The 17,258-nt window shown below is 38.1% G+C and overlaps 1 protein-coding gene across 26 annotated transcripts in view; it reads left to right on the forward strand.

Moving 5' to 3' along the window:
- Positions 1–13,185, forward strand: part of DLG1 (discs large MAGUK scaffold protein 1) — a 127,281-nt gene extending 114,096 nt beyond the window's left edge. For 13 of the 26 annotated variants that reach the window (XM_072142657.1, XM_072142659.1, XM_072142665.1 and 10 more), the window contains 8 exons: positions 1,882–1,923; positions 2,158–2,193; positions 4,873–4,923; positions 6,114–6,215; positions 7,451–7,623; positions 7,701–7,810; positions 8,961–9,052; positions 11,562–13,185. In XM_072142657.1, coding sequence (XP_071998758.1) covers positions 1,882–1,923; positions 2,158–2,193; positions 4,873–4,923; positions 6,114–6,215; positions 7,451–7,623; positions 7,701–7,810; positions 8,961–9,052; positions 11,562–11,668 — 713 coding nt within the window. In that variant the 3' untranslated portion in view covers positions 11,669–13,185. The remainder of the gene's footprint in view (positions 1–1,881; positions 1,924–2,157; positions 2,194–4,872; positions 4,924–6,113; positions 6,216–7,450; positions 7,624–7,700; positions 7,811–8,960; positions 9,053–11,561) is intronic. The other 13 variants (XM_072142660.1, XM_072142661.1, XM_072142666.1 and 10 more) reach the window with 3 other exon arrangements.
- Positions 13,186–17,258: the final 4,073 nt, after the last annotated feature.

The raw sequence follows: 17,258 nt of genomic DNA on the forward strand, positions 1-17,258 counted from the left end.
AAAAGAGTTTAAAAATAAAAATGTGAAGTCCAAAATACTCCAACCCTTCCTTAGAATGGTTATAAAAATAAACAAATGAAATCATAAATATGTTGTGTATCACCAAGCCCTGATGCAGCAGCGGGCATAAAAGAATTTTTATTTTAATCTGTAATAGTCTTGTGAAAAACTCATTCTGCTGTTGATGTCCCACTAGACACCCTGGGAAAATTATATATTTACATACATTTTCTTATAGTTTTAGAAGCCTGCACTATTACAAATGAAACAGAACAGGATATGATAAAGGAAACGGGTCCTTCTGTAAAATGTACAATTTCCTGATTTATTTATTAAAAGAACCAATATATTTATATACCCAAAACAGGTCTACTTTGGGACATCTGGGATGTTATCCCTACGGGATGCTTTTTATTAATATATATCCCAAAGTAGACCTGCTTGTTTTTTGTTTTTTTTTTTATATATGAAGCGGGTAAATTTTACAGAAGGCCTTTTTTCCTATGTTATATCCTGTTCTATTAAAATGCTTAAGTTTTATGCTTAAGTGTGAGCTTCTAAAAATAGAAAATGTTAAAAATTACGTTTCACTGTCAATTGTGTACATTTTTCTATTTTTTTGTGTTCAGTAATAATTTTCATTACATATTCTGACACATTTCTCTTACTGTTGTAATGTATGTAATTTATGATCATCATCATCATCCTCCTCATCCTACTGAAGTGGTTATATTTTAGTGTATGCAGTAGTATCCTGGCCTCAAGTCGCACCTTTGTACCGACTTCTGGGCTCATATAAATTAAGTTTCCAGTAAGTGCTTAGGGAATTCTATTACCAACCTTCTATTCATCCTCTGGTTAGACAATTTTTAACCACAGGTCCATAACTTTAAAGGAAACCTACCACTTGAAGTGGCAGGTTTCTGATGGAAATACCGAGCACCAGCTCAGGGTGAGCTGGTGCCGCAGCTTATTTTTGTTAGTGTTTTAAACCGCGCTATCGCGGTTTAAAACACTTTTTAAACTTTATAGCCGGCACAGGGAGGTACACGCTCGGCACTTACCATGCGCGCGGCTACATAGGAAGTGAATGAGAGCCGCGCGCTTGGTAAGCGCCGAGCGCGTACCTCCCTGCGCCGGCTATAAAGTTTAAAAAGTGTTTTAAACCGCGATACAGCGGTTTAAAACACTAACAAAAATAAGCTCCGGCACCAGCTCATCCTGAGCTGGTGCCTCGTATTTCCATCAGAAACCTGCAACTTCAAGTGGTAGGTTTCCTTTAAAAGGTTTCCTCAAAACCTCCAAAGAAGGTGAGGATATTGCATTGAACTGTGGACTATGCCAGAAACTGTCTTACTTTGCCTGTAATTCCTAATCTACAGTCTAATGTAATGAGCTCAAGGAACCCAAGGCTTTTAAATATCAATTTAGAATTCAAGCTCTACATCATTCTTATGACTATCCTATCAATTTAGCCATGCGTGTTACCAAATACTGCACATGTTGTGTAGTGCTGGTTTTACACCTGTGACCCCAGTGAGTACATATAGGAGTGATGTTCCTGCGCACTTACGAAATAAAGCAGGACAAGTTTCTTGCATTCTGTGGCCGCCTGCTTCCCTGGATGCCCTGCTCCCCGTGTCACACCACTGCGAGGGACAGTAATAGTCATGTTAGACAATATAATTTCTTGTGTCCCTTTCTGTCTCCATTATTTGTTCTGCTGTCATATGTATGATTCCATTTTTTTTTACAGTGCAACATGGTTTAGTTGTGTTTTTTGTGTTTTAATATTTAGCTTTTTTTTTTTTTTTTTTAGTTTCCTTTCCATTTTAACATTTGAGTCCTTCATTTTTTTTCTCCCATTGTGTTGCATTTCAGAACATGTAACCTCTAATGCCAGCGATAGTGAAAGTAGTTACCGTAAGTGATTTAAGTTTTTCTTAAGGCTGGGCTTGTGCTTTCCTTGTTTCATTCATGTCAGTTATATCATACAATATTGCATCAGCCATGTTACAAGACACACTAATGATCTGTTGTGAGTTTAATATATTTAATAATTATTCTTAATTAACATCTCTCTAACTTGTACCTTTTTATATTTTACCTTTTATATTTAAATTGTCTTAATTTTTTTTCTGCTGTCTATTTTGAAAGTAATCTTGATTACAGATGAGTATGGATGTTCCCAAGGTCTATTATATTAATATTTTATCCACACAATATACTTTGAAACCTCAAAACACTTTTCCTGACTGTTATACTCTCCAAAAATTAACCTAAAAAAGTTAACTTTTTTTTTTTTTTTTTAAATTCGACTTGATTGGTTCAGCTTTGATTCAGTATATATTCTGGAAGGTTTTCTTGAGGTTTTGAAAAGCATCATTTGACTTGCATGATTGGCTACTTTTCCACCACCGCTGCATGTTTTTCATTTGGACATTTTTGTTCCTGGTTCATTCAAGATATTGAAAGATAGTAAGAATGAATGAAAATATTTAATCTGCGTTTTAAAATTGTATGTTGACCTTTGAACACCATTTTAGCTACAAATGACCTGCATGGAAGTTGTGAAAGTCTACTAGTTGGGTGCCTTGGCTATAGTGATATTTATTATAGACTCACAAATGGAGCTTTTCTGATAATTCCTTTATTTATATAGCTATAATATCAATATATTATTATTAGAGCTTTACTGATAACCAGATGGGTCAGCAGTCGCATACATTAAAACTCCTAGGAGCACACATATATACGGCTACAACATGTCCTAAACCTAGTTAGGCTACGACTTGATATAATGTGATGCTGTATGTACTTGGCATATGCCTTCACTTTATAAGGAGGAAATACAAACATATTTAACATTTTTGCAATCACCGAACATAAATATGTGTCAGCTTGGGAGGTAGCATTAGGGGAATTTATACTAAGCCGGTAAAAGCCCCTAAAAGTTCGACTATTGACATGTTATGATTAGAAATACTGTTCAGTTCCTGTGTATATAACTTTCTCACTGTCCACATAAGATTGCACTACCATAATATACAGGGGGTTTTCCACAACAAATTCTGTTTGGAAAATCTGCTGCATTTAAAGATTGTGCCAATACCCCTAGATCACTGAATCACAGGGCAGTCTGCCTTTAGATTAATGGTGTCAAAGAATAGGTATGGGGAATGTGTCTGTTAATAAGCTTAGCAATTACCCCCAACCGGCTGATCTGTAGGACTAGCCTATAAAAGGTATATATATATTGAATATGTAATATGTGACAGACATACTCACATTATTTTATATAATAGATACATGTTTTAGTCCTGTCACGTATTATGATGGTCTTTAAGGTACACATACAATTTAAAGGAGAGGTTTTTGTACTTTGTGATCTCGGGTCAGACATCCTATATATGTGTGTGCCATTTTTAATTGCAGCCTCTGTGTGTTGGTAACATGCTATCCCATACACATCCCTACATGATTAAAGCATGCTGACTGTATAATGTGTTGAAGTGTGATCAAAGGGTACAATATAATTCTAATTACATTCTTTTTCGAACTACTTCAAACTATTATGAACTTTGAAAGCATAAATAATGTGAAACTTAAAAAAAAAAAGTTATGTGGATAAATGACTTTTTTTTCGTATTGTATGGACAAGTGAACATTATGTCTATGGATCTGAAGAATTATTACAGTATTGGGCAATTGTATATAAGCATGTTTTTGCTGACATACTTGCTCTGTGTGTTGCCAGATTTAACAGCCCAAATGTAGAACAGTTGGAAACTCCTCATTTCATTTCTACAGTTTCTATTCCTGGGCCGGTAAATCCCACAGACACACATTGCAAGTTTGGCAGAATGTTCGCTTGTGTAGAACCGGCCTTGGATGTATGTATGTACATACATTTATCAGGATGCTCAGACATGGAACATGCATAGTAAGCTCTCAAATCTTGGTTTTTTGATTAACACAATACGTGTTGTCTACCCACGGACAATACACAACTGGCTTATTTCTTGGCATGAGTTGCTTTTAATAAGAATCTGCCATGAAGATTTAGGCCAGTAAACCTCCATCAAACTGATATCCTTGTATGTTCAGCATTAATCAGAATTGAATGATCTCCCACAAGCCAGGTATGTCGTCACAAGCAGGATGAGAAGGATAGCTTATGATAACATATTGGTCCAGTGAAACCTAATACAAGCCAGGAGGGGCCAATCTAGCATGACTCTTCTTCGTCCCTGTTACTCCTTGCAGGTCATTTGAATACAGCTTGCTATTGCTTATGGGCCTAATATTCAGGACGGGTTTACATTAAAGAGGGTTAAATAGATACAGTACCGAATAGTGTGCTATGTCATGAACACTATGTAAGGAACTTATTTATAGCTATGACTGAATTCGGATAAAGCTCCTTCGTGGCTGTTATTACCATCATTGTCATTATAGTGTTTATATTGAGAAACAAATAGTTACAACGGGTGTAAGGGACAAATAAATGCTTTCTGATAAATTACTTCATGACTATAGGCATGATACAAACACAATGCTAGATTTTGGGTCATATAAATGTATGTTTTTTTTTTCCTTTAGAAATTTAGATTGTGTGTGTGTTTGTGGCCATTTTGCTATTTGTTCTGGTAAAGTTCCCGACATATAATCAAACTTGTTCAAAATGCCCCAAATCTCCAGACAGTGGTCGTGAGAGTCATGTGGCTTTCAGAAGGTTTAGGAGTCCCCAAATGAACAGGCCTATCGTTACATTACACAGGAAATCTAGAGTGTATAAACATTTCTTATGAGGCAAAACAGTAAGTAAAACTTTCTCACATGTTTGACCTAATAGCAATTTTGTTTCCTCAGGTGGTCAAGAAGAGTATGTCTTATCATATGAACCAGTCAACCAACAAGAAGGTTTGTGAAATATCCGTTTTACAAATGCATGTGCTGTTATTCAGACCTGTTAAATGCTTACTAAGATCTTCAGATGAGATTTGAAGGGATTTCCCATTACTTACATTTAAAGGACATCTACCACCAGGATAAAGGATTGTAAACCAGGCACACTGACATACTGGTGTGTGCCCCCTTTGGTAGGATCTGCTCTTCTGTAAACTTACTATGCCCCTGTTTAAGATAAAAAGCCTTTAGAATTATGCAAATGAACCTGAAGGGCTCCAGGCTCCATTAACACTTTTGGAGCAAGGAGGAATATTTGCATAATTGTAAAAGCAAGAAGCTAAAAGAATAGCAGATACTGCCAGAGGGGATACACACCAGCATGTAAGTGTGCTTGGCTTACAATCTTTACCAGTATGTATGTCTGACCTCTTGTATCTTCACAGCAGCAAGTAGGCGCCACACCATATATTTTTTTTCTGTTTTCAGTGCGCATTGAGGCTTTTATTCAAGTTAGAATTTACTTCATTCATGGTTTTGTCATTTTGTTGACAAATATGCTACTGCCGCTAGTGAAACTGCACTTTGATTCTGGTTAAATCTGAAGGGACGACTAGCAGAAGCTCTGAACTTATTCTCCATTGGCTATCTACTTCTATGATCTTTCTTCCTTTAAACAAGTATAATTTACCAGAATATGTGAAGGACCAGGCATTCATTTGTGAGAAGTTCATAAAACAAATAATATTATTATCAAAAAGAAACAAAAACATTACAAAAGTGGAGGAACAGAACAAAGATGGAGAACCTAAAAGAAAAGGGAGGTGGCGGTTTGAGCATGGGATGGTGGGTTTGTAAGAATCCAATGAGAGCCTAGGTTTGCAGCTAAATGAGAACCAGGGAGACCAAGTTCAATTAAATCGGTCAGTAGCAGATGTCAGATGTATCTGTCATTGACCTTGTGAAGCCAGTGGCTATTGACAGAAGATCTGTGGATATCCATTGTATCGGAATACATGGGCGAGTCACATTGATTAGGTGCACAATTAGAAATCTTAATGGTATAGAAGAGCCAGTGCAGGGTTATCCATCAAATGGAACCATTTTTTTTAATTATTTTATTTTAAATGTAAATTCATATATTTTTATTGCCCTGTTTTAATTTATGTTTCTATTTTTAATTTTGGCAATTTTTTTGTGTTTAGTAAACTACTCCCGGCCAGTAATTATTCTAGGGCCAATGAAAGATCGGATAAATGATGACTTGATTTCTGAATTCCCTGAAAAATTTGGATCATGTGTCCCACGTGAGTAGTTTTTTTTTTTTTTTTTTACCCAACAAGCACCATGGCCAATATCCTCTATTGTTGTTGAGAATTATTCAGATGGTTAAAGAAAATTTTTTGTATATAATTTAGACAAATAAATATGTGTAATATATTTTTTATATATCTATATAGAAAAATATTCCAGTAAAAATGTACAGTCAATACACATTCCTAATTATAAGGCGACAGATCCGATAAGGTCATGAATAGGCATTCCGGTATTCACTCTAGGTTTGCAATTTCCTTCCAGGCTCCATACCCGCTGCTAGCAGCATGAAAAGAGGCAGGTAGAAGCCCTAAGCCTGCATTTTAAAGGCTCTTTCATATTGCCTCTGTTCATGTCCTTGGTTCAGTGATTTCCACCGATGCCTCGCAAAGCCATTGATTTCTATTGGTGTTTTCACATTTGGCTTGTATTTTCACTGATCTTTTGTCCGTGGAAAAAATTATAAATGTTGTCTTATTTTTTTTTCGCTGATGGGGGTCACAAAAGGCAATAGAAGTCTATGGGTCCTCAAAAAGAACGGATGCAACATCTGTTTTTTGTTGTTTTTTCACTGATGAGGCTGAAAAAACAAGTGTGACATTTTCAAAGACTTCATTTTATTCTACAGTTATTTATGCTATGCTATTTATTTATGCTATTTGTTATTTATGCCACACGGTAACTATCATAAATTAAGGGATAATAAATAAAGTTTATGTGCCCAAAAATGGTGCCATTAAAAATGACCATAAATTTTTGTAATACAAATTGGACTTGAACTCTGAAACCTTGATATCATAGTCAGAAACATATTGCATTTATAGGCCTCATGCACGCCACCCTAAATATGTGCTGTGAACTGGCTGCACCAATGGGGGCTACATTGACATCCATCGTGCAAGGTTGCGGTGCGTTGCATATACCGTGAACATGCAGAGCGGCTGCACCGCAAATTATAGAGCAAGCCCTATTCCTGCCCAGATTTGCAGTGTACACAGTAATTTTAATGTACATCGGCAAGGTGAGTGGCCATCATCTGCCATTGCTTGCGGTCCGTGGGACAAAGGCACACGGCCTGTGGCTTGCAGCCCAAAAATTGCACTTTGGGGCATGTGGCCTTGGAGTGCAGATTTTCTCTGCCAAAAAGCCTAATACAATCTTCTATATTACAGGCACAAAATACTTGTTATATAGAGGTAAAATGCTCATAGAAAATGTTTATTTTCAGACACCACTCGTCCAAAAAGGGATTATGAAGTAGATAGAAGAGATTATCACTTTGTCACGTCTCGGGAACAGATGGAAAAGGACATTCAAGATCACAAATTTATTGAAGCTGGACAATACAATAACCATCTCTATGGCACAAGTGTTCAGTCTGTACGGGAAGTTGCAGAAAGGGTAAGATCTTTCCTCCCTCTTCTAATAAATAAGATGTATTAATACTAAACGTTTAACACAATATGTTTGTGTTTCAGGGCAAGCACTGCATACTTGATGTTTCAGGCAATGCAATTAAAAGATTGCAGATAGCCCAGCTCTACCCCATCTCCATTTTCATCAAACCTAAATCTGTAGAAAATATTATGTAAGTATTCAAGATCCAACATCCATCTATGGCTACCTGTGATGTTTGTACATGAAGACTAGCTGTCATGCTCCTACCTCACTGCTTGTGCCCCTGATCCAACTCCTTTTCATCTTATCCCCAAACTCACCACTGTGCTGATCCCAGCTCCAACTCGCTACTCTAACCTTTTTCTATCCACTAGTCTTGGGTGTGGCAACTGTCACACCCATCCTAAAAATAGCCATCTCTGGACCCATCTTCTCTGCTGAACTATCACCATATCTCACTACTTTCATTTGCTTCAAAACTCCTAGAACAACATGTTCATCTGGAACTATCCTCCTACCTTTCCTTTAACTCGTTTAACCCTGACCAAGGTCTCTAAAAATCTGCTGGGTGCCCAGGCAAGACACCATTATTCTGCTCTCCTTTTTTTGATCAGCCCTCTGCCTTTGACACAAAACGGAACACACCCCTCCCACCGGACCAATTTATGAGTCCACACTCTCCATAGTCTCTGAAGTCCACTCCCTTGGAGTCATCTTTGACTTGACTCATCATTTCCCGCTGGGACTACTGCAGTATTCTTCTGTGCGGTCTCCCAGCTATCTCTCAAACTTCCAATCTATCCTTAACTCCACCGCCCGCTTAATAATTTCTTTGCTTCTCCTCTCTGCCAGTGTCTACACTGGTTACGCCTTGCATAACGAATTCAGTTTAAAATGCCAGCCACGACTTACAAAGCTGTCCAAAACCTGTCCCCTCCATATATCTCTGAACTAATCAGCCAATGCCATCCTACACATAATCTCCGTTTCTCATAAGACCTTCTGCTACACTGTTACTGTCTAATCTTCCCACAACCGGCTTCAGGATTTTTCCTGTGCTTCCACCATTCTCTACCAAAATTTGTCACGGTCCCCTACCTTCAAACGTAACCTGAAAACCCACCTATTCAGGATTGCCTATAACACACGATAACTCCTCTGCTCCCTCGCCTCGTGTCTCCATCTACCCTCCAGTATAGATTATGAGCCCTTACAGACAAGATCCTCCCACTTGTTCCAGGGGAATTCAGAAGATTTCCAAGTTTTTTATATGATTTGTGTCATTCTCATAGTGAATGTTGCTGGATACAGCCTTGCTGATTTGCTTTTACATTCAACAGGGAAATGAACAAACGTCTATCGGAAGACCAAGCACGGAAAACCTTTGATCGAGCAATGAAATTAGAGCAGGAATTTACAGAACATTTTACAGGTCTGTTTATGCAATATGATTTTTTTTTTTATGCTCGAATTGGAATTTCTTTGGGCTTTCCTCTATACAGAAATTGTATGCAGCACGACCTAGACTGCATGTGTTTGGCCTCAGATGGAGGAGCTTACTCAAGTGTACACTGTGGTCCAATAGCGACTGCAACAACTAAGGAGACTGGCAGAATTGGGTGAAAAGAATTTGTACAGCTTCAAAAGAGGGGTTTATATTCTACTATATAATATTTATATTATTAATACACATTTTTATGATGCAAAAAAATATAATAAAAATAACAGTAAAATGCAATGATCATGAAGCTTTTGCAGATAAAACCCACTTTTTAACCCCTTCGTGACCTATGTTTTTTGATACATGAATGTCCAGGTCAATTTTTGCTGTTCTGTACTTCCTTAACCCCTTAACGACTTGGCCTTTTTTAGTTTTTTTTCACTTCCATTTTTCACTCACCAACTTCAAAAATCTATAACTTTTTTATATTTCCACATAAAGAGCTGTGTTATGGCTTATTTTCTGCGTAACAAATTGCACTTCGTATTGACGGTATTTAATATTCCATGGCGTGTACTGGGAAGCGGGAAAAAAATTCCAAATGCAGTGAAAATGGTGAAAAACCACATTTGTGACGTTTTCTTGTGGGCTTGGATTTTACAGCTTTCACTCTGCGTCCCAAATGACATGTCTACTTTATTCTTTGGGTCGGTACGATCATGTGGATACCAAATTTGTATAGGTTTTATAATGTTTTCATACATTTAAAAAAATTCTCCTCCTGTACAAAATATTTTTTTTTATTTTGCCATCTTCTGGGGCCAATAACTTTTTCATACTTTGGTGTACGGAGCTGTGGATAGTGTCATTTTTTGCGAATTTTGATGGCGTTTTCATTACTATAATTTTTTGGACTGTGCGACCTTTTGATCACTTTTTATTCATTTTTTTTATATTTTTCAAAATGGCAAAAAAATGCCATTTTCGACTTTGGACGCTATTTTCCGTTATGGGGTTAAACGTAGTGAAAAAACATTATCATATTTTGATAGATCGGGCATTTTCGGACGTGGCGATACCTAATGTATTTATGATCTTTACTGTTTATTTATTTTTATATCAGTTCTAGGGAAAGGGGGGTGATTTGAATTTTTAGGTTTTTTTATTATAATTTTTTTTTTTAACTTTTTTTTATTTTTACTTTTACTATTTTTCAGACTCCATAGGGTACTCTAACCCTAGGTAGTCTGATCGATCCTATCATATACTGCCATACTACAGTATGGCAGTATATTGGGATTTTACTCCCCATGCATTACAATGTGCAATTAGCACATTGTAATGCATGGGTTAAAACGAAGTAGCCTCGGGTATTCGGAACACCCGGGGTTACCATGGCGACGGATCGCCGCTCCCCGTGACGTCATCGGGGAGCAGCGATCCACGACAAGGTGGCGGCGCCATCTCTTTGAAGCCGCCGGCAGCATTGCCGGCGGCGATCGAGGTGAAAACACCCGATCGCGGGTGTTACCGGTAAGCCTTTGCTGCAATATGCAGCAAAGACTTACCGGCTATGTAGAGGACTCGGCCCGCGAGCCCTCTCCATGCACCGGGACCCGGCGCGCGCTGTACTAGTACGGCGCGTGTCGGGAAGGGGTTAAATGAAGATATCTTTGGAAATGTTTTACATACCAAAACAATTTCTACTTTGTTTCTGTTTCATAACATATGAGACTTTAACTTAATCCGATTAAAGTTTTTTAATAATTAGTAAAATTTACCAAAATATGTTATAAATATGTACAGGATCATTTTATCAGCCTTTCCCCAAGTTCAGATGCAGAGGTGCATGTACTCCTACAATTCTGCAAGCTGTAAGCTTATTCTTTCCTGCAGCTTCTTCTATATTCAGACTACAGACTGAAGGGGGCACACATAAAACAACAATATCTCCTGGACCCTATGATGTAAGGGTTGTGTATGGATGCTTCACAGAACCTTAAGTTACAATCGGACATCTTTTTTTTTTTTTTTTTTTTTTTTTTTTTACTACAACTTTTAGAGTGGGTATCTCTCTGGTTCTATCAAGCATCCATACAGCATACAGATATCATATCAAAAAGAAAGGTTCAGGAGATATAGGCGTTTGAATTTGGCCACTGTCATGATGTTTATAAACGTCCTTTCTGGACAGGGCATGTGCAAATAGGACGTATATAGCCGTATGGCAGTCGTAAAGGAGTTGAACACCTTTAAGTACCTGTAAAAACACAAGGCCAAAAACATTATCGTAAAACATGAACTGTTTTGCGTCAGTGTTGGATGTAAGGTATACTGCCACCAGGTGTGATGTCAGCCTTTCTGCACCCACACCAACTCGAGCATTCGGTACTTTGCACATCTGCCATTGTAGTTGGGTTCTGGGATTGTAAATACAAGATTGGCCCCCAAAATATGGCTTTTTTGTTTCTTAATATTTTTTTTTTCACTTTTATTCTAGCAATTGTACAAGGAGACACACTAGAAGAAATTTACAATCAGGTGAAACAGATAATAGAAGAACAGTCCAGCACTTTCATCTGGGTACCTGCTAAAGAGAAGTTATGAGACATGAAATGTTCGACGTCCGTATCACTGCCCTAATATGTATCCAGTACCTTCTCCTGTATGAACAGGCTCCGTTTCTTTTGGGACTGTTCTCGCCACTTAATTGCTGCCGTTCCTTCCACCTTTTACATTGTCTTATTTTAACTCCTTTTAATTGACTCCCCAGGTTGTTGTTTTATTTTTGTTTTATTTACAAAGGTGGAATGGCCGGACTAGTTATTAAAGGTTGGATAAAAATTTTAAAAAAGTGGCAAAATTCCTTAATGTTTAAGGGAAAATGACATGCATTTTAAGAGTAAAGCTTTATAGACAATTTTCAGATATAAAAAAACATAAAATAAATGAAATAAGTGGTCTTAACTATATTGTGAGCATCTTTGCACAATTTCGCTTTTAATAGCATGGTTTGGCCTATGCATTTCATTCTCTATATACTGTTTTGACTTGATATGGTTCTCTATGTAGGCAGAGGTTTTGAAACCCATCGCTGCAGAATGACTTCTCTACATCTTGCAGTGGGAGATATAATCAAAACCATTCATTGTAAAAAATAAATTAAATATTTTTTTTAATGCTAGCATTCTTGCTAGGAATTACATTTTAACTTGGTTAAGTGTGTACATGTAACACAATTTAACAGTCTGAATTTCTGAATTTTTTTTTTTTAATGATCACCTTTATGAGATGAGAGTTAAACTTCAGGTAATTAACATAGCCTCTAGAAGGTTTGGTCATGTATATAAACATTAGATGAGAACACATTATCTCTTCATCTCACTTGGAGAATTGGATTCATAGACTTAATGATGTATGTTTATTCTTAGAGGACAGAATTTAATATTTTACCCACAATAACTGCCTATTTTGTTATAATAAAATATCAAACTTTCTTTAAAATGTAACTATGGAAGTACTTTTCTTGCACTCGTGCATATATGAATATAAAATATATATATATATTTTTCTCTTTATCACCTCCATTTTTTTTTTTTTTTTTTTTGGAAAGAAGTATGAAGTTTATCATATTTTCTTTTCACTAAAATTATGAACAAGACTTTGGTGGCTGTGTTAATTGATTCTGGGTTAAGAAAGGTTAGCTGCTTTATTAAACCTAGGCGTGTTCTCCTCTCTTCTGAAAACTCCCCTGGTGTGTTATTTTTATGTAATGTGCATGTGTTAACCCTGTGTGAAATTTCACCGATAATGGTCCTTAGTTTTTATGTACATTTACACCATGAGCTGCATGTACCATGTTCATGACAACCTGTGTTTAGATTCATGCCAGGTTCTTCTTTTAACAGGTGGGAATTTCAATGAAAGTTATGGTCTTTAACAAGTACATTGTTTGGTACTAATTATCCACTTCTAGTTTCCTGGAATTGTTTTTACAAAAACAAAAATGTATATGCTTCTGAGAGTCTCATACACCTACATAGTTGGTAATGAACAGGTAACATTATTCATTCCATTTGTCAGAAAGAGGAGAACAGCTAATAAAATTTTATTTGAACAGTGTACATGCTTTGAATGTCATAATTAAATTGAAATTCTTTACATTAAAAGATTCCTCCTTGCATTACACCATACATATGGCCTCAAAAGTGGAGTCCTTGATCATTGAAGGGGTTATCTAAAAAGTTGCAAAGTAAAGGCATACAAATATTGAAGCAGAAGATTTGTATTTGAATATTTATTTTTCTTTCATAGTTTTAAATTGTTCCTGTTTTATCACTCCCTCTCTTTCTCCAAACTGTTCTCTATAATCCAGTCCTGTGTCTTTCCCTTAAGGGCTCTTTCACACGCCCGTCTGTGGGGATGTATATGCAGCAACAAATTTGTGGGCGCATATACGTCCCCACAGATGGCAATGGCGGCCCGGCGGCGGTGCCAAACATGTGTGGCACTGTTCCGCACCGTACATCAGGAAAAGATGGAGCATTCTCTATCTTTTCCCTTTTGGTGGGCCATGCGTCGCTGTTATATATAAATAATAATTTGCCTGGCAATATCAAGTGTAATACAGTATTTTATAACAATCTATAGCCATATTAATTGTTTCTGTCTATACTGTACAATCAATATTGTTAACTTTCCATGTAATTTCTGTTTATATATCGGTAGGAGACACTATTATCAATTGACAACAATGGGTAACTTATAACTCGCTTAAAGCACTTAAATGCTAGTGATGCAGGACGCATTGAGAGGAGTAGGGGGGATGACAGCGGGCATCCGGGTGTGTTGGGTAAACAGCCTAAAAATTATACACCCTTAATTATAGAAAAACAAATATTTCCTGTTTGGCATTATATCCCTTAGGGACAAACAAACCAAAAACATATATAATAATATGTTATTAGATAATTGTGTTAAAAATAATATTTTGAAATATGATACTAAAAGTCCTTACCTGCTGGCCAAACTGCAGAACCAACACTGTAACACATGGCAATGCTGTTTAGAGTGCATTGGGATTCCATGCATCATAATTCTCTATGATGCAAGGATTCATTTTCTAATCACTTGGCTTAGTCTGTGGGAAATGCACTAGGACTGAGCACATTCGAGGCCAGTCTTAAAAAGGACCTTTCATCATCTCCAGAATTTTGTATTCATTAAAAAACGGGCCACTAATTCCCACTGTAGCACAATTAATTATTAGGCCACATGGCAAGTTGTGACCCCTGGTGTTATAAAATGCAGCATAAAGAAGACCTTTCACCCCCTCTACCAACCGAAAATCTTTTAAAGGGTCTTTCTTCACAGTTTTTTTTCCCCTTGGTCCCCACCATTCAGAAACGATCTGTGCCTTTTAGCTGCTACAATCTCTGCCCTTGCTCTGAGTATACCATCTGATATCACCTTGGCTACTTCTGGGATAGTCTCTTTTTCTGATGGCTGCTGTGTCTGTCTGGACACAGACAGCGATGATACCGCTGCCTAGGTCCTTTGTGCGACCCATGCGCCATCGCCATTGTTGTCTAAGCTTGGGTCAAAGAGAAGAGTGTGGGAGCGATGAGCTGGCTGCAGGGAGCGCAGGTAGTTGAATATTTCTTTCTGGGTATTTTTTTTTTCTGTGACTACCTATCTACTGGGAGGTATGTGCATATTGTATGGCTCTTGCGAAATTTTCAAATATGTGGTGTTCATGGCTCTCTCAGCCAAAAAGGTTCCTGACCCCTGCCATAGACAGCGGTCAACAATCTATTGTTGGTGACTCTTCTCATTTGAGAACAAAAGGAGTAGACAGTACCCGCTTCAGGAAACCATTGTCCACATTAAATGGTCAGCAGTTTGGTTTGACATTCACCTTATGTATATACAGTGGGTGCGGTTTCATTGTAGACAATTGGTAAGATCAAAACATTCTTTCTTTGCTCATTAATGTACACTCTGCACCCCATCCTCACAGACAAAAAAAAAAAATGTAAATATTTTTGCTAATTTATTAAACCAGAAACACTGAAATATCACATTGTCATAAGTATTCAGACCTTTTGCTTAGTATTGAGTAGAAGCACCTTTTGATTTAGTACAGCCATAAGTCATCTTGGGTATGATATAACACGTTTTTTTACACCTTGATTTGGGCATCCTCTGCCATTCTTCTTTGCAGGTCCTCTCCAGTTCCCTAAGGTTGGATGGTGAATGTTGGTGGACAGCCATTGTCAAGTTTCTCCAGAGCTTCTTATTTGTGTTCGAAGTAGGAAGAGTTGTTGTCGTCCCAAACTACTTCCATTTATGGGTTATAGAGACCACTGTGCTGCAGAAATTCTTTTGTAACCTTTGCCAGATCTATGCCTCGCACACAGTTCCTCATGATTCTTATATTCCCTGAAATGCACTGTGAGCTGTGAAGTCTTAATAAAGTGCAATCAGTTTAATTAAACACAACTGGTCCCCAATGAAGGAGTAGAGCCATCTTAAAGGGGATCAGAAGGAAATAGGCAGCATGTGATTTAAATATCCCTGCAAAGGATCTGAAGTCTGATATTTCAGTTTTTCCTGTTTTAATAAATTAGCAAAAATATTTACATTTGTTTCTTTTCTGTCAAGATGGGGTGCGGTGTGTACATTAACCGGTTCGTGACCGCCCTCCGTGTATTCACGGCGGCGGTCGGGTCGCGCTGCATGGAGAGGGCTCACAGTCCTAAAAATGATATCATTCAAAATATTATCAAATGTCGCAAAAAATTACACCACCCACAGCTCCGTACACCAAAGTATAAAAAAGTTATTAGCGCCAGAAGTTGGCAAAATCCCAAAAAATTATTTTTGTACAGGTTTTAATTTTTGTAAATGTATGAAAACATTATAAAACCTATACAAATTTGGTATCCCCTTAATCGTACCGACCCAAAGAATAAAGTAGACATGTCATTTGGGGAGCTCAGTGAAAGCCGTAATATCCAAGCCCACAAGAAAATAGCGCAAATGCGTTTTTTCACTATTTTCACTGCATTTGGAATTTTTTCCCCGCTTCCGAGTACACTGGATGGAATATTTAATACCATCACTATGAAGTGCAATTTGTTACGCAGAAAACAAGCCATCAAACAGCTCTTTACGTGTAAAAATAAAAAGGTTATAGATTTTTGAAGGTGGGGAGTGAAAAATGGACATGAAAAAACAGGAAAGGGCCCGGTCCTTAACCGGTTAATGAGCAAGTTTAAGAACCAATTGGCTACAATAAAACAAAGATTGGCCCCTACACACTCTAGGGATCCATGGCTACCAGTATTAACCCCTTAATGACCGCCCCATCGGCTTTTTACGGCGGTCATTAAGGGTACTTCTTCTGACGCGTACGCCTTTCTACGGTGGCGCGTCAGAAGAAGATTTCGGGACACCGGGTCTCGCTGGTGCCGGTGTCGGGCTGTGATGTCACAGCCCAGACCCGGCACTAACACCCGGGATCGGAAAAACTCTGATCCCGGGTGTTTAACCTCTTACACGCCGCGGTCAAGCACCGGGGGATCCGATCCCTCCTGCCGCTGCCCCGGGTCCCGACGAGTGACCCGAGAATGCAGGCTTCTCTCCCCGCTGGGTTCTGCCTTCCTGGCAGGACCCGGCTGTGTGTAACTGAGCATGCTCAGTTACTTACACTGCAATACAAGTGTGGAGGCTTGAATAAGCGATCGGATGACTGACAGGATATTTGCACCCCCCACTTTAGTTCCCATCTTACACTATTATGCAACATAACATATACATGCTTCATAAATTCATTCCCCTATATATAGTTCCCTGGAATTAACCCTGTGATAGAATTATATACAGCACCCACTAACACATTAATTAAGGGTGTCTTCATATAACATGGCACAAAGTGTATTAACAATGTTTATACGGTATGTAGCCACAGCACATGCTCCCCCAGTAGGTGGGTAATCACAGCACAGCAAAAAGGAATGGATACTCACCTACCTGCCCTCTGTCGCACCGTGCTTACACACTCTTCAATGTGCTGGTGGATGCCAGTATCCCTTCCTCTCTATGACCCAGGCGCCTGGGTCGCACAAAGGACGCAGGCAACAGCAAGATTGCTGCCTGCGTCCAGTGATCAGCCACACACAGCGCTGATCGCTAT

The sequence above is a fragment of the Engystomops pustulosus genome, chromosome 3, assembly GCF_040894005.1.
Source record: "Engystomops pustulosus chromosome 3, aEngPut4.maternal, whole genome shotgun sequence".
NCBI classification, from domain to species: Eukaryota; Metazoa; Chordata; class Amphibia; order Anura; family Leptodactylidae; genus Engystomops; species Engystomops pustulosus.